Genomic DNA, 18,807 nt, shown 5'->3' on the forward strand with positions numbered 1-18,807 from the left:
CAAGGGATTCATGGAGGGTGCAGTCTCTGCGGAAGGCAGAGAGGGGAGGAGAGGGTTATATGAGTCTAGTGGTGAGATCATATAGTAACAGGAGGATGTGTTGGATGCAGAGGCTGGTGGGGTGGTAGGTGAGGACAAGAGAAATCCTGGCTTGTGGGGGCAGAGGGGGTCAGGGCAGATGTGCAGGGGTTGGAGGATATGCAGGTGAGTGCTGAGTTGATGGTAGTAGAGAGAAAGACACATTGTTTGAAAAAGGAAGACAACTCTGATGATCTGGCATGAAAGTTCTCATCCTGGGTGCAGATGTTACGGAGATAGAGGAATTGAGAGAATGGAATGGAATCCTTACATGGGACAGAGTGGGAAGAGATGTAGTCGAGGTAGCTGTGGGAGTTGATGGATTTATAGAAATGTCTGTCGAAAGTTTGCCTCCTGAGATGGAGGCAGAAAGATTGAGGAAAGGGAGTGGGTTACTAGAGATGGACCATATGAATTTGAGGTCAGGGTGGAAGTTGGCAGCAAATTAGATGAAGTCAACGAGCTCATCATGGGTACACGAGGCAGCACCAAAATAGTTGTCAATGTAACAGTGGAAGAGTTAAGGTGGCTTCCCTGTTTAGGCCAACAACAAAAAAACAAACAGGTATAACTGGGGCCCATGCAGGTACCCATGGCTACTACTTTAACATGGAGAAAGTGGGATAAGTCAAAGGAGAAATTATTGAGGGTGAAGACAAGTTCTGCCAGCCAGAGGAGGGTAATGGTGGAGGGGGAAACTGCTTAGGACTATGAATCCAGAAAGAAACAAAGGGCTTTGAGGCCTTCGGTATGGGGGATGGAGGTGTGTAGGGATTGGACGTCCATGGTAAACATGAGGCGATCGAGTTCAGGGAACTGGAAATTGTTGAAGAGATGGAGGGCATGTGGTATCCTGGGTGTAGGTGGGGAAGGACTAGGCCAAAGGCAAGGTAAGCAGAGACCAATTTGGTGGGGCAAGAGCATGCGAATACAGTGGGTCTTCTGGGACAATTCGGTTTGTAGATCTTGGCTAGGAGATAGAAATGGGCAGTGTGAGGTTGGGAAACCATAAGATAGGAGGCCATGCCAGGGAGGTGATTGGAAGTGATGAGTTCAGAGATGATGCTGGATACAATAGTAAGTCACTAACCTGCTACCACTGATGACTGGTGCTGTTAACAAATAAAAAATTTGCATTAACAGCACCTTTTATTAAAATACCACACAACTGCCATTGCAAATTTGATTGAGCCAGTTTGGAGTCACAGTTAGAGCTTTACAGGCCCTTCAGCCCAATACCCATGCTGCCCAAGCTGTCTACTCAAGCTAGTCCTACTTCTTTATGATCAGCCCATATCCCTCTGAACCTTCACTATCCTTGTACCTGTTCAAATGTCTCTTCATGTTACAAAGGTACTCATTTCTATCACTTCCTCTGTCAGCTCATTCCATATACCCACCACCGTCTGTGGGGAAAAAAGGTGTCACTTTGGCTGCTTTTAAATTTTCCTCTCACCTTAAAATCACTGTCCTCTAGTTCAAGTTCATTATCATTTGATCACATGTACCGTACAACCAGACCAAACAGGGTTTCTCTGGACCATTGTGCATGCACATCACATAATAATCACAGAAATACATATATAATATATATATAATACAGTACAGATATTTCAGAATAATTTTTACTTGTTTTACTTACAAGAGACCCAGGGTTACAGGGTTCTATTCGTATATCTCACAGCCTGCGGGAAGAAGCTATATCCCAGCCTAGTTCTGGTTTTAGTTTTAGATCTAGTTTCTCCCTATCCTGGGGAGAAAAAAAGGCTGACCTTTTCTATACCCAGCATGATCGACAAGATTTCCCCCTGAAACTCTGATGCTCCAAGGAAACTCCCAGCTGATCCAGCTGTACCTTATAATTTAAGCATACCAGTCCCTGCAACATTCTTGAGAACCTTTTCTGCACACTTTCCAACTGAGACCTCAAGACCATAAGACGGTGGAGCAGAAATAGCCCATCAAGTCTGCACCACCACTCAATCATGAGCTGATCCATTTCCCCACTCAGCTCCATTCTCCATCCAATAACTTCTTCCCAACATAATTTGCAACAGGAGTTACCAGCAACCCGAAAGAAATCCACAGTTCATCTTTATTTCAGAATGCCTTCACCTGTGATTTTTATTTTCAATTTCAATGAAGGTTGGTGTGAAAGGTTTGTGAAAAATTCAGTGTGGACATCATCACAGTTACTCTCTTGGTGTGTTGTTATTTCACATACCATTGCCTTTAAATGTGCCACATCTATGTTTCCATTCTTGTCCACCTCAACTGGTTGAATTTTCATTCCTGCCATCTGCGCACTTGCTGGATTGGTGCCATGAGCTGACTTGGGAATAAGGCAGACCTAGACAGAGGAAGAGAGAGAGAGTTCAGTGGTCAAAGTCCAAATGGACTACAACTCCTACTCCAAAGCTTCCTTGATGAACTTGAGAAAAAGGCCTGGCCTTCTGGATCAGGGCCAGTATTCAACGATTAATGTGTGCAAAGCATGAATCTGCAATAACTGGTGTAAAAGAGCAACAAACTTTCCAGTCATCAGAAGAAACAGTTATAAGTACATGAGTTTCCATTAAACCATAATATTTTAGGCTCTCACCATATTATATTAGTAAGTTAACTGAAAGCAAAGAAAATCCTCAACATTTAATCTAACATCAGAGTAAATAAAAATGAACAAAGTGTCAGTAAAAGAAACCCCGTTCAGATTGAAACCTTGCTCCACAATCACTTGTGGCTTCAAATATTCATCTTGATTTAGCATTTAACGGAAGCATCTCAGATATTAGTTCAATCTGGAATTAATCCAACATCGCCCACAACTAATTCTTCTTTGGCTTGGCTTCGCGGACGAAGATTTATGGAGGGGGTAAAAAGTCCACGTCAGCTGCAGGCTCGTTTGTGGCTGACCAGTCCGATGCGGGACAGGCAGACACGATTGCAGCGGTTGCAAGGGAAAATTGGTTGGTTGGGGTTGGGTGTTGGGTTTTTCCTCCTTTGCCTTTTGTCAGTGAGGTGGGCTCTGCGGTCTTCTTCAAAGGAGGCTGCTGCCCGCCAAACTGTGAGGCGCCAAGATGCACGGTTTGAGGCGTTATCAGCCCACTGGCGGTGGTCAATGTGGCAGGCACCAAGAGATTTCTTTAGGCAGTCCTTGTACCTTTTCTTTGGTGCACCTCTGTCACGGTGGCCAGTGGAGAGCTCGCCATATAATACGATCTTGGGAAGGCGATGGTCCTCCATTCTGGAGACGTGACCCATCCAGCGCAGCTGGATCTTCAGCAGCGTGGACTCGATGCTGTCGACCTCTGCCATCTCGAGTACCTCGACGTTAGGGGTGTGAGCGCTCCAATGGATGTTGAGGATGGAGCGGAGACAACGCTGGTGGAAGCGTTCTAGGAGCCGAAGACCACTTGGCAAAGAACACTCACAGACCTTGACAGAACTATAATTCAGCATGGCAGTTTTATGTGGGTGAGACAATATAATCAAAATGAATGTCTGAACAAAACATAGTTACACGAGCAGACTTAAACAATAGACCTCTGAACCATCAGCACACAGTCCATTGGTGAGGGATTTATTCAATATGTAGCATTTAGAGAACAAATGCTAAAGTGCTAGTTTTGAGCATTAACACATCAGTTATCAAACTCAAGTGAGCAACTTGCATTCAACCCATAGGAGTGAATAAGAGTTTCGTGAAAATTTTGAGGAAATTTGGTATGTCATCAAAGACTTTTGAAAGTATGTATGTAAAAGCAGAAGACACAAATTTCTTGTTTATTTTCATTGTGTGACGACATTGTTTAATGGGTTCAATGTATTATGGGTGTTGGGCGTTGGGTGGGTGGGGAGGGGGGTGAGGGAGGGAGGGAAGGGAGGGGGAAAAAGGGGAGAAAATGACTGTGTATATTCAAGAGGGAAATGTGTGTATTTTGGTCAGTATGGTTCATAGTGTGAAAATTTTTAAAAATTTTAAAAAATGCTCTTGAAAGTTTATACAGATGGGGAGCATTCTATATGGTATGGGGATGCTAATGAACAGGACAGGAAAAAACTCCAGAGTTGTTAACTCAGCCAGCGATACCATGGGCACCAGTCTTCATTCAATCAAGGACATCTACAAGAGGTAGTGTCTTAAGAAAGCAGCCTCTATCCTCAAGGACTCCCATTACGAAGGACATGCCCTCTTCACGTTGCTATAATCAGGAGTCTGAAGATGAACACCCAGCAGCACTAGGACAAGCTTCTTTCCCTCTGCCATCAGATTTCTGTATGGACATAGCCACTAGCTCACTTTATTCTATTTTCTTGCACTATTTATTATTTTAATGAGATTTATAGCTATATTTGCACTGCTCATGACGATAAATTCTGATTGCCTTCCATTTTAATTCAACATCCCTCTCAAGGTAATGTTACAACAAAACGTAACACAAGCACCTAATCTTCCATCCAGGGACACTGGATGTTGCAGGACTCAATGTCGAACTCTCCACATGCAGACAACTCATTCTTTCACTATACACAAGACACTGCAGATATTGGAATCTAAAGCCCAAAGCGACACGCTGGAGGAACTCAGCAGATTGAGCAGCATCAGTGGGAGAAAAAGAGTGGCTGGGCGCTCATCAAGACTCCAGGCTTGATGAGGGGTTCCTGTCCACATTTCTCCAGCAGATTGTTTTACACTCCTTCTTTATGTTTGATAGCTGTGCCTATTTTCTGCCATCCCTTCTTCCCTTTAGAGTCACACTATACATTGCACAACTATACAAAATGTGCAACATTACAAAGACTAAGCAATATAATCTTATCTTAACTGCTCCAAGCATTTAACCTCATCAGCCATTCCCTTGTTTTACCCTTTGCCCTCCCCCACCTTCTTTGTGATCTGGACCACATTGTTTTTTTCCAGTTCTGATGAAAGGTCGATGGCTGATATGATATCTCTTTATCTTTTGCTTTCTGAACTGTTGAGATCTCCAGCATTTTTTGTTTTAAATAAAAAACGTTTGCATACTTTTGAATGTTAGAGAAGGGGAAACCGATTCATAATGGGTACCACACATAACAATTTAGTCCTGCAAAACTACTGCTTAATTTTAACAAGTTCTGACTAGTAATTCATTCTCTGAACACTCTCCAAGAAAAGTTTTAAAAGCATAGCTTTGAATACAGTATTATTTTTCACAAAGCAGAAAGGATTGAGATTGTGACCTGGATTACTTTTAATGTTCTTTTACCTCCGGTTAACTGATTACATAATGAGCAGAAGCCAGGCAGATTCAACTAGACAATATAAATTATTCATGAACTCAGGGTTGATAACAGTGATAGAGGAGGCTGGGAAACTTTTGAAGAGGTCTAAAAAATACCTGAAAAGTCACATTTCATCTGCACCTGAAAAGTTATCAGACTTTTACAAGTAAGTGGCTGTCCAGGAAACAAAAGTTCCTGGGACACCTAAACAGGTTTATATTTCAATAGATTTGCCGCACTGGAAAAGTCACAAGGTTGCAACACTAAACAAACAAAGTAAAGGAAACCCCACATGGAGGAAGCTGACAATCATTATATTTCTATGACCCTGTGAATGCCCTTCTTTAAACTTGCCTCATTCCAAGATAGGTTAAACGGGAAAGTTTTCAGATTGAGGGTATTGGGGAATTGGAACAGAAGAAGTGTTGAGTCCGAAATAAATGAGTGTGACCAAATTGAATGGTGGGGCAGGTCTTGTGGCAGGCTAGGGTAATGGAGGACAATTGCAATTATAGATACACACACAGTCCTGAAGTCTTCCTATTGCTTAAGGTTAACAGGAATGTCCACTTCTCAAAGCCTGCAGTACAGAATAGGTACCTGAACAATTTGATTTATAGCAAAGTTATGTGGTGTGATAAAAAAAATTTTGAAAGCATCTGGCCCATGTGAATTATTTCCCCATCTCTAACTGTCAAAATATGCATATTTTTCAATAAATAACTGGGTTCAAACAAACACAAACACATAAATCAATGAACAAAAAAATTCAAATGCCAGAAAAATAAATTTAAACAATGGGAGGTTTCCACTTCCTTAAAAAATGAGAGTAAGAAAATAGTCATCAGTTAAACTTCAAAATCCACAAATTTAAGAAAAGGAAGGCGTAAAATGGAAAGAATAATTTCACGGCTTTCAATTATATGTTCGTGTCAATGTTAAATCAGATCAACAAATTCATTATCTGGATAATCAGGTCAAACATTAAAAGTTGATAGCTGCTCTGGGTTACAATTCAGATTTATTACAGTAAACAAGTTGTCCTAAATAAGATTTCTGGATTTATTCTAGGGTATGACTGTAACTTTAATCATTTGCCAATGCTTCTCATCTATTCATAGATGCAAAATGTGAACAGTAGTGCCAATGCCTGCAGCTTCCCCATTTTGTTTATGCATTTATTTTGGATGCAGTGCAGAATCTAAACTCCAGAGGGAAGCAGTCCTTTTATAAGAAATGAAGCACTATTCTACAAAGCCAAGCTTGTGTACTGTGATCAACTTTACGTACAAAAGTATTATTGAAAGCAGCTAGACAATCAGCATGCTTCATCTTTGCTAAATTGAAAAATTCTGCTAACACTATTGTTTATCTTGAGGCGGTTTCCTCATGGAAAGGGAAGAGTGGGGAAATTTTTTGGTGGAGTTGGTACACCAGCCAAGAACACAGCTGAAAATAGGAACAGGAGGTCATTAGGACCCTCAAGTCTGTCCCACTATTCAATATGATCATAGCTGATCTTCCCGAATGCCTTGTGGAGATTCATTACATTCTGTGAGAAGAAATCCCTATAGACCTCAATTTTACACTTGTGTCATCATTTGAGACACTCCCATTACTGGAAACTTCTAACCTTTTTTGAACCTTAGGATCTTATATTTTCATTCTTCAAAATTAAAAGAATGCCAGTCTAATGTTTTTAGTAAAAGATAAATTGCAACACTCTCATGCTCTAAATTGATCTTATGCATCTCTCCTGAGGAGAGTAAGGGGCAGGAAGAATGGTTCTCCTCCTCAAATTTAGAGCCAAGAGCAAATACATATACTATGGAAGTTTGAGTGGCAATTAAGAGGATAGGAAATGCATAGAGTGGAGATGTGGGGTAGGAATTGGGAAGTTCTGGAAAGGGGTTTTAAAAAAAAGTTTACAAAGGGAGCAAAATGTACAAGTAGATCTGATGGAAACTCAACTTCTATCAGGCCTTGTTTGGTTATAATAATTTGGACCCTGATAATCGAGGAAGAGAGGAGATTAAATCCAGGAATCAGGCTGAGAGTCAAACATGGCTTGGCCTGTTTCCGCTCCGTAAATGGTTACATGGTAGGATAATTTGGAAACAGAGAAATTCAAAAGCTGCTGGAATCTTCAGTAAACTTTGAGCTGCTGGGTGTCAGGCAGAAATGGTTGGTCAATGTTTCAAGTTAAAAAAATCAAAGTGCTGCAGGAAATCAACAGGTCTCGCAGGGTCCAAGAGGAGGTAGAGGTAAGAATTGCCATTTCAGGCCTGAGTAAATAGCAGGCAGGCATGAGTAACCAGCAGGCACGTACTTGAATTAAAAGGCTGGGGAGAAAGGAAGAATGGGCAGGGGAAGGAGTTCAGGATTTGGACCCCAAGATCCCTGTATTGAGACACAATATAGTCTTAATCTCCAAAAAAATCCAGAAAATTTCAGACAAATTTGAGGAAAGAATCTAGCATCACCATAGAAAACATGAAGCAGACTTGGTGAAGGAATGGATATCAACTATTTAACTCGGCAGTTAATTTATGTGGTTGACAATAAACTCATTATCATTTATTTTGACGTGAGATTACATAGGTTTCATTGGTGCTTGTTGCAAGCAAGTTTTGAGGTTTAATTATTTTAATTTGCACATGATCTTTCACCTCCACGTCAGCTAACAATATCTCTGACGCGAGCAAAGCATTCATTTTGTTTTCTTAAACATGTTTTCAAAAGGCCCAGTGATGCTCTCTCTCCTATTTCTAAAGGTTCCTGGTGTCTCACAAAATCATGGAGGTACTTGCATTCTTCTATTTTTGGGCAGGTAAACAACTCTAATTGGAATTGTTCCACCACCGATAGCTGTCCTCCCTCCCCAACCCATTCTTTCTCTCCTGGTGATCTTATATCTTTGAGCAAGCTTTTCACAACTTCCCTCATTACATTTTGCCCATATGAATGAATATTTTTGTAGAACTATCAAATCCTCAGCTCTTTTCCCAACCCCAAAGTGCTCAGTGTTATTTAGCAGGACGAGGAAGACACGCCCACGTAGTATCAACTGTGGGACAGAGCATGAGGTTGTGCAAAAAAAATCCCAAGAATCTGGTTCTGCCTATTATAGAGCAACTCCTGCCAGAAAATGCACACTGTATGGTGTGTTATTCCCCTTTCTCCAACCCCTTCCCATCGCCCTCCCCAAAAAATATTCAGTTATCCTCTTTGTTACTTACTGTTCGTTGATGCTCTCCTTTTGAGTTGAGGTAAGCCTTGATTGCTGCCAACCCAGCATATTCACCCTGGGCACCACTGTACAAAAGAAAACAAAGTAGAACTGTACAAGAAAGATGCATGAACAAAAAAAAATACACCCCCTTCAACTCCACCATCCTCACACACATGGACATAAATCTTTGCCACAGAAATAGATTTCTTCGCCATTAATTAAAAGTATTTCCTTATTTTATAGGCAACATTTACCACCATACCCAAATCTAGCCAGGCACAACTGAAAAATATCAAGCCAACCAAGTCTGTATAATTTTTCCACATGCAAGGACAAAGAATACAGTACAAGTAAAACACGAAAATCAGTGGTTGAAGTAAAAACACAATGCTGGAGAAACTCAGCAGGTCAAACAGTGCCCTTTATACTGCAAATATCTACCTTCAGAGAAGGAATCCCTCGAAGAGATTTCACAGAGTTTTGCAGCTGTCAAGAAGTAAAACATAAAAGTCTGCAGACACCGAGGATGAAGTAAAAGTAGTTCTGTGGGATTCTTTCTCACTGCTCTTCATCTGTCTTTATCTTTGCGATATAAAGGGTACTGTTTGACCTGCTGAGTTTCTCCAGAATTGTTTTTACTAGGAATACTGACATCAGTTATTAACATTAATATGGAGAGATAACAAGACAATGAACGGCTTCCATTTGTGACTGAGACTTGAATATGAAAATCAAGATTGAATGGTAATGGCATAGTGATAAAATCAGAGACTATTGACTATTGGAGGAAGACTGAAAATATGTAATGGACTGAATAAACTTGTGAGATATACATCTTTCATGAGGCTATCTGGTACAGCCAGAGCTGCTGTTCTTGATCTTCATGGTCTTTAGGATTCCTGGCTCAGGGACACTCAGTGCTTTTTCCATCGACAAAGCCATCATAGCACAACACTCAAGGGCATACAGCAAACATTCAATTTCCTCCAGGTCCTCTTTGTTTGCTCAAGATTCTAGCTGAATCTGAATCCAAGACTAAAGATGCAGTCTGAGAGGATGCTTCAGCTTCAGTTCAGTCAAACAGTTTTACTGGGGGTGGTGACAAAGCTCTCTCAATAGTTCCTGTACAGGTTAAAACTAAAAAAAAGAAGCTTCATATTGAAGACCTTCACATTTCTTGATCCAGGAAATACCGCCTCATTTTGTACTGTTGAATTAATGAATAAATTTAATCTTCATGGTAAAAGATCACAGATCTTGTTGAAGACGATGAATAATGAAAAGAACATTGAAACTAATATAGTTTCAGGTTTACAGATTGCTGAATTGAATAGCAATGAATTTTGAACTCTTCCAAGTGTATATACTCAGAAGACCATGCCTGTGAATAAGGAGAATATTCCCTATCAGGATGATATCAAACAGTAGGATCACCTAAGAGACGTTTGCTTACCCAAGACTGATGCTAAAATCGAGATGTTAATTGGATTAGATATTCCAAAGGCTCTCGAACCTATAGAAGTAATAAGGAGTCAAAATGACAGACTTTATACCATGAGAACGTTGTTTGGATGGACAATTAATGGACTATTAGGAGGAAAAATGAATAATGATCAGGAGTCATTGAATTTAAATGTCAGCCGAATTTCGGTTGCCAAACTTAATGATTTATGGGAAGGACAGTTTAAAATTGATTTCCCTGAATATCTTGCAGATATTCAAGAACCTTCAAAGGAGGACAAGCAGTTTCTGGATTTCCAGTACATGCTAGAAGGAAGGGTTTTCACTGCCTACACAGACCACAAACTGCTAACCTACGCACTCGGCAAAGTCTCGGACCCATGATAGGTGAGACAACAGCAGCACCTCTCCTACATCTCAGAGAATATCACGGACATTCACCAAGTCGCAGGCAAGTCCAACGTGGGGGCTAACCTGCTGTCCAGATCCACGATCATCGCAACCTTAGGAGGGCTTGACGTCATCCAGCTTGCCAAGGACCAGACGGAGGACACTGACGTCCAGGCCTACCAGACAGCCATCACCAGCCTGGTGGTCACTGATTTCTGCCCCTCACCAGGAAGCCCGTCCCTGCTGTGCTAAATTTCTACAGGTTTTCCTAGACCTATCTTACCCATGACCTGGCAATGGTGGGTTTTCAACCAGATCCATGGCCTATCCAACCCCTCCATGAGGTCCACGGTCTGCCTGTTGTCCAACAAATTCATGTGGCATGGTCTCCTCCGAGAAGTGACACTGTGGGCCTGAACCCGCTTACAGTGCCAGTGCACCAAGGTACACGAAACACCCATTCCATACTTTTGAACTGGCACAATGCCAGTTCTAGTATGTCCACGTAGATATCAGCGGCCCACTCCTCATGAGCCAGGGAATGAGGTATTTCTTCACGACGATTGACCGTTTTACCCGCTGGTCGGAGGCAATACCTATGCCTGTGTGTGACACAGAGACATGTGCCAGGGTTTTCCTATCCACCTGGGTCACAAGCTTTGGAGTCACGAGGGGCACAGTTCACCTCCTCACTCTGGTCCAACCTGACTAAATTCTGCAGCAGTCAAGAACACCACACCACGGCCTACTACCCCCAAGGAAATGGCCTGGTCAAGCGTTTCCACCACCACTTGAAGGCCGCCTGGTCCAAATTGGGTGGATGAGCTCCCTTGGGTACTCCTAGGCATTCGCACGACACCGAAGGAAGACCTGCCAGCTTCATCCGCAGAGATGGTATACGGTTTCCCACTCATCATTCCCAGGGACATCGATAGGCCAGCACCCTCCAGAGGTTGAGGGTGCAAGTAAGTGAACAGCCCCCCTCCCCCCCCCCCCCCCCCCCCACCGCCACCGTCTCGACATGGCTTTCCGCCCAGCCACATCCCTCCAGGTCCAACCATTTCTTTTTCATAAGGAGAGGTCAACAAAGAACACCCATACAGTGCCCATACGAAGGCCCATTCAAGGTACTACAGAGAGACGATGTCGTGTTTACACTGGACTTTGGTAGCCGACCAGACAGATTCACAGTTGACCACCTCAAAGCCACGCACCTGGACTCCGATTTGCCAGCACCCCAGGTCAGATGCAGAAGCGACCGCCAAAAGACTGCAAGTTCAATTGCTCAGGAGTGGCAGCGATTCTGGGGGGTGGGGGGTGGTGGTGTAGCAGGCCGAATCGCTGCAAGTCAGCCATCCAAAGATGGTGAGGGCCCTCCTTCACTACCAAGAAGAAGCCAGTGGTTGACAAAATGTGCAAGCTAAGGGAACCCCATTGCTTCTTTGAGGTGCACCACCAGCCAAGGAGTGACGTAGTGACATGCTGACATCACTTCCGGAAGCCAGTGCATACGTCACTGGAAGTGGACGTTCCCCATGGGGCAACATGGCGAATTCAAATAATAAAGTCAGTTTTTTGGGTCACCCTCGTACGATGTGGACGTCTCTTCATTTCGTAGCACTGCCGCTGCAGTCATTACACTATTGTAATTGCTGAAGATATTGAAGGGATGTTTCATCAAGTAAAAGTACCATCAGAAGATCGTGAATTTCTATGATTGTTATGGTGGTCTAACGGCGATTACAGTAAAGATATGATTAAATACAGAATAACAGTTCATTTATGTGAGGGAAATTTGTCACTGATTTTGCTCTCAGGAAATGTGCTGAAGATAATGAAGAGTAATTTATTTCTCAAACTATAAACATCATCAGAAATAATTTCTATGTTGATGATTGTCTTACTTCAGTGGTTTCAGAAAAAGAAGCATTAGATCTTTATCATGAGTTAAGAGATCTGTAATAAAGGAGGTTTCTTCCTTACGAGATGGATTAGCAACAGTCGAGATGTGTTGGTTGTTATTCCTGAGGCAGAAAGAGGAAAGGAGAGAAAACATTTTGATTGGATTGTGACGTTCTACCTGTTGAAAGAATTCTAGGAGTGCAGTGGTGTGTTCAATCTGACGTTTTCAAGTTTAAAATTGTTTTGAAAGGGTGGCCTTTAAGAAGAAGAGGTATTCTTTCGTTCGTAAGCTCAATATACGATCCTTTGGGAATATTAATAGCCAAGAAAATTCTGCAAGAATTGTGCGGGAGAAAACTTGGATGGGATGAAACTATACCAGATTTCATCGCTCAAGATTGGATAAATTGAATCGAGAGTCTTAAAATGTTAGAAAATTTTGAAGTCGACAGATGATTTAAACCTACAGACTTTGGAATTGCCAGAGTGGCTCCATTAAAACCGGACACCATACCTCGAATGGAATTGACAGCCGCTACTACGGCGAACAAAATGGACAGTGTGTTAAGAAGAGAAATACAGATGGAGTTAGCAGATTCTGTGTTTCGGACTGATAGTAAATCAGTGTTTAAATACATTAATAACAAAACCATGAGGTTTCATCCCTTTGTAACTAACAGAATTAATGAGATCAAGAAGGTTTTGCATGCTAATCAATGGACATATGTTAAAACTGTGGATAATCCATCTGATTTTGCTTAATGAGGATCAGAAGTTCAATTGTTTCTGAAAAGAGCCAACACTTGGGTGTCTGGTCCTCAATTTCTTTCGCAATCTCAAGAAGAATGGCCTCAAAATCCAGAAGAGTTAAAGGAATTTTCAATATAGGATTCAGAAATCCAAAACACTAATGTGAATACTATTAAAATATCTAATAAGATCAGTTGTTATTATTCTTCATGGGTTTCTTTTGAAAAAAACAGTACCATGGATTCTTAGGTTAAAAACTGTTTTTAAATTGTATCAAGAAAGAGAATCTAAAATCTTGAAAGAGCCGTTACCTAACAGCTGATGAGTTGACGAATGCTGAATTGGAGATACTTCGTTTTTGTCACAAAAAGACGTTTGATAATGAGATATCAAAATTGGAGAAGAATCTGAATGTTACAAAAGAAAGTAATGTTTACAAGCTAAATCCTATTCTTGTAAATGATGTATTGAGAGTAGGAGGAAGATTGGAAAAGGCAATAATGCCAGAAAAATTGAAATATCTAATTATCTTAGCTAAGGAATTTCATATTTCTGATTTGGTTGTTCAATATATACATGAAAAAACAGGTCATGCTGGTTGTAATCATGTGTTATCAGAATTATGCCAGAAATATTGGATACGGTGCTTCATCAATGTGTAATTGTCGACATGTAAAGGCTAAACCTGGACAACAACAAATGGCAGATTTGCCACAAGACAGAGTTTCACCTGATGAACCCCCATTTATGTACGTGGGAGTTGATTATTTTGATCTTTTGCAAGTAAAAGAAGGAAGAAGTGTTGAAAAACGATACGGAGCTATTTTTACTTGTTTGAACACGAGAGCAATTTATGTTAAAGTAGCATCATTGCTTAATACAGACTCTTTTATCAATGTTCTTCAATGTTTTATCGCCAGACGTGGTCAAGTGAAGGAATTACATTCTGATAATGGATCTAACTTTACAGGAGCTCAACTAGAGTTACAAAAAGCAATTCAAAATTGAAATCAACATTAAATTCATGTTGCATTACTTCAGAAAGTAATTAATTGGATATTTAACCCACCCACAGGATCACATTATGGAGGTGTGTGGAAAAGAATGATTAGATCAATGAAGAAAATTCTTAATTCCATTTTGAATAGTCAATGCTCAATGAAGACAATCTTCACACAGCATTAGTGAGATCGCAGCCATTTTAAATAGTCGTCCAATAACTAAAATTTCTGATGATTCAAATGACATTGAGGCACTTATACCAAATCATCTCTTACTTCTTAAATCTAAACCTTTAATGCTTCCAGGTCAATTTCAGAAAGAAGATATTTATGTGAGGCGCAGATGGTAACAAGTGCAGTTTATTGCAGATTTATTTTGGAAAAGATGGATTAAAGATTATCTTTAAGAGAGACAAAAATGGTCTAAAGCTAAATGCAATTTTGTATGTGAAGACAATGTAATTATCATGGACTATTCTGCACCTGTATCATGGACAATTCTTGGTTGTTGGGGAAAATCGTGGATACTGTTCCGGACAAGAAAATTTTCGTTCGGCAAGTGCGGATTAAAACCAAGACTGGTTACTTAAATCGACCTATTACTAAAATCTGTCTTTTACAAGATGCAGAAAGTTTTGATCTAATCTTATACTTACCATATTTACTCCCCTCATCTCTGGAATCAACACAGTTAACCTCTTCCACACCATCTCCAAAGCCAGTATATTCTTTCTCATGCAAGGAGATCAGAAATGCATGCACTGCAATGACCACATCAATATCAGTGAGTATACAAGCACAGTGACCAGCTACATAGGCAAGTGTCACGGTGACCAAACACTACAAAGCCAGGGCTAACTAGACAAGGAGGTCTGTGCACTACTCAGAGAGCTCAGGACACTGCTTTCAGGTCAGGCAAAAAGATGGCACTAAGAACAGCAAGGGCTGAACTCTCCAGGGCAATCAGGAAGGCGAAGCAGAAGATAACAGAAGATCCACAGATAACAGTGTGACACTGAGGCACGAGTGGAAAGGTAATAAAGCCATAACAGAGCGCGTCAGCCTTGCTGGTCAATGATAAAGACGCCTTCCTTCCTGACAGACTGAACACCATCTACACACGGTTTGATGTGGAAAACAACACATTGCCAAAGAATGTCCCATCTCCGTCTCTGAGGAACAGGAACTTTGCATAGTCGCAGCTGTGGAAGATCCTATCCAAGGTGAACTCACACAATGCAGCAGGACCAGATAATATACCTGGTCAGGTGCTGAAAGACCATGTGGACCAGCTGACAGAGCCCTATTGGACATCTTTAACGTCTCACTCCAGCAGACATTGTCCCTGCAAGTTTCAAGGCAGCACTATCACCCATAGTGCCCAACAGAGTAGACTAAATGACTACTGGCCAGTGGCACTGACCTTCACAATCATGAAGTGCTTTGAAGTGACTGATCATTGCATGCATCAAAGTGCACCTACCAGCGACCCGTTCCAGTTTGCCTATCAGCCAAATCAATCCTCTGATTCTCCACTTGGTCCTGACCCACATAGAGAATGATGCCTTGTACGCCAGGCTGTGGTTAATTGGCTTCAGCTCAGCATTCAACACAATCATACCTTAGAGGCTGGTGGATAAAGTGTCCTTGCTGGGACTCAGTACCAACCTCTGACCACAGTTTGTCTGGGTCGGCAGTAAAATCACACTGAGCACAGGTGCACCTTGGCTGTGTGCTCAGCCCACTACTGTTCATTCTGGGGACACACGACTGCACTACCATGTTCAGTTCCAACAGAATCGTCTAGTTTTCGGCAAATTGATGAGCCGGCTTACAGAGAAGAGGTAGATAGGCCTGTACAGTGGCAAGAGCGACAACCTAAGCCTCAACATGGATAAGACAAAGGAGATGATTGTGGACTCCAGGAGGATGAAGAACCACTGCCCACTGCATCGTGGAGAGAGTGGGGAACACAAAATCCCTTGGCGTCCATTAAAGGATGACATCTTGGACCCACAACACTTCCTCGTTAGTCAGGAAGGCACAGCAATGCCTACACTTCCTAAAGAGATTGAAGAGGGCAAGACTACTGGCCACCATCCTAACAAAGTTCTACGGAAGCACAATAGTGTTTCCTGGCTGGTTGCATCATTGTGTGATATGGTAGCTGCAAAACATTAGGTTGGAGGTCAGCATGGAAGGTGATTAAAACTGGTGAGAAGATCACTGGGGTTTCCCTTCCCTTTTCTGGCGATATCTACAAGGAGCAGTGCTTAAAGAGGGCTTAGAGAATCAGTGAGAGCTGTAAAATACAGCCTGCAGGATCTTTGAGACACTACATTCAGGCACAGGAGCATAAAAACAGGATAGCCAGGCTAAGAAACAATTTCTTCCTGAAGGCCAACATTCCAGTCTCCTTTTGAATAACCTGCAGCACCAGAAAACTACTGGTAACTTTTTGATATTCATACACAGCACTCCCAACTCTCTCTGCACAACAGCATGCTCCAATCTTTCACTATTCAAATAGAAATCAGATTTACTATTCATCAACATTGTACTTCATCTGCCAGACCCTCGCCCACTTAGTTAACCTATCTGTGTTACTTTGCAGACATTCTGCACTTCTGCACAATTCACTTTTATACTCAATTTACTCAGCAAAGATCAAGATTTCTTTACTGTCATGCAATAATATAGAACATGTAATATTACATGAAATTGCCTTCTGCCAGCTGTAAGGCAAAAAGTCACCATTAGTATTGACCGGTGCCCCTTACAGTGAGAGAAAGAGAAGCAAAAGAGAGTTCCTTCACAGTCACTAGGCCTTTTCGTGGTGGAGAAACGAGCGGATATTATCCACCTTGAACTCGCTTCACTTACCTCGATAAATGTGACACATCTGCATTTGATGCACCTTGAGTGATCCTCCCCAACCCTAGTGTCACGGCTGAGGTGAAGACCCTACTAGGGATCTATTAATGGGAACTGTTTGGAGCGGCTCTAATCGGGCAGGCTGATAACGTCGTCAGCCCGTGATCCAGGAGCCGCCACCGACCTGCTGCTGTGCACAGGTGGCCCAGCAGCAGTGGTGTCACGCTCAGCCCTCCCCACTGCTCAACACCCCCCGTACCACTCAGCCCTCCCCACTGCCGCAGCTATGTACACCCCATCCTCCCACAGCCAAACACCGGCAGCCATACCCAGACCAGGAGCTGTCATGTACGGTCTCTCGGCAGCCTACTTCAATGGGCAGACACGTGAAAGTTTACATTTCTCGTTGCTGGTGCTGACACATCTTGCATGTTGAACAACCATGGCATTTCAGGACTGTTTGACACTTTGCCAAGTAATGGCGGACTTCATTACCCATAATCCCTCATGCAGCTGGAACCATTGGTTGACAGGGCAGTTCCAGCTGCGTGGGAGATTATGGGTAACAAAGTCGGCCATTGCTCAGCGTGTATGTATGGTGTCTTGGCACAGTAGTCACACCTCCTAAATACCAAATCAATGCCCCAGCCACCTCCAGGCTGAAAGGGGACATCAGAGCAGGCTTTTCTGGGCTTGCATGAAAAGGTAAGAAATAGCTTTTCATTCAGCTTTTAAGCTGGCCTCGCTGCTTGGTTCCCATGAGCCTGCAAGTCGCCTGCAGCTTGTGTGAGTCCCTCAGTCACTGCTGTGGTCACTTTCCCTGTTGGATCATCTCCTCTGCTCCTCCTTCTCAACAGGGGGTGTTCTTCCCATTTCTGGTACCCTGCACTGGTCCTCTGATCCCCTGGAGTCTGCAACCCCTCGTGGCCGCTGCCCAGCAGAGGCACCAACATTTTGGGCACAGATCTCCACGGGCACAGGATTTTACTTACAAACACAGTCAGCTCCTTTAACATGCAGTTTTAAGCCTGTATCGAGCTCCCAGCATTAGGACCAGGTAGTTGAACCGTTCAGAGCAGTGCTGTGTCTCCGCTCCCCATTCCCATTTTTTTTACTACACTTGGTCATCTCTGCCAAATCGTTCATGTATAGTGTGAACAGTTGTGGGCCTAGCACCAACCCCCATGGCAGTCCGCTCACCACTGATTTCCAACTAGGGAAAGACACATTGTCCCAATCCTCTGCCTTCTATTGGTTAATGGTAAAGGATTACCCAAAACTCCATGCCTCCTTATATGCAGAAGTATTTGGTGCAGCATCTTTTCAAATGCCTCATGGTAATTCTTGTGTACAACATCCACCTGTTCCCCTCTATCACTTGTTATTTCCTCCAAGTTTATATTTAGCCACACACAGGAAGTGGCTGAGGACAGACATGTCTATATGGGAATGAAGAACAGAATTAAACTGGGTGGCAAACACAAGGTCCAACTTGCACCCAAGGACAAAGTGCAGGTGTTCGGCAAAATGGGTGTCTAATTTGAGTTTGGTTTCCAGAATGTCGAGGATGCCACATGGGGTTCATTGAATGCAGTAAGTAAGTTGGATGAGAGCATGTTAAGTTCAAAAGTTAATTCTGTTTGGCATCTATCCACAAGAAATAACTGAATATCCTTATCAAGTCCGTGTTATCTAAATAACACACATTATGGTGGCATAGTGCATAAATCAGCACGTTCTATTTCAATTAAAAGAAAGCCACCAGTTCCTTGCAGAGCAGATCAGTTGTAAATAACAACAGTCCAAACAATAGTTTAATGCCTGGTTTAATACACATATCAGTATCGTTCCATC

At 42.3% G+C, this 18,807-nt stretch overlaps 1 protein-coding gene across 1 annotated transcript in view; it reads right to left on the reverse strand.

Annotated features, from left to right (window-relative positions):
• The window catches only part of gldc (glycine dehydrogenase (decarboxylating)), a 218,040-nt gene that overhangs the window by 42,338 nt on the left and 156,895 nt on the right, over nt 1–18,807 (reverse strand). Inside the window, 2 exon segments of the mRNA XM_069920829.1 lie at nt 2,303–2,428; nt 8,583–8,658. Coding sequence (XP_069776930.1) covers nt 2,303–2,428; nt 8,583–8,658 — 202 coding nt within the window.

This window comes from Narcine bancroftii, chromosome 1 (assembly GCF_036971445.1).
Source record: "Narcine bancroftii isolate sNarBan1 chromosome 1, sNarBan1.hap1, whole genome shotgun sequence".
Taxonomy (NCBI): domain Eukaryota; kingdom Metazoa; phylum Chordata; class Chondrichthyes; order Torpediniformes; family Narcinidae; genus Narcine; species Narcine bancroftii.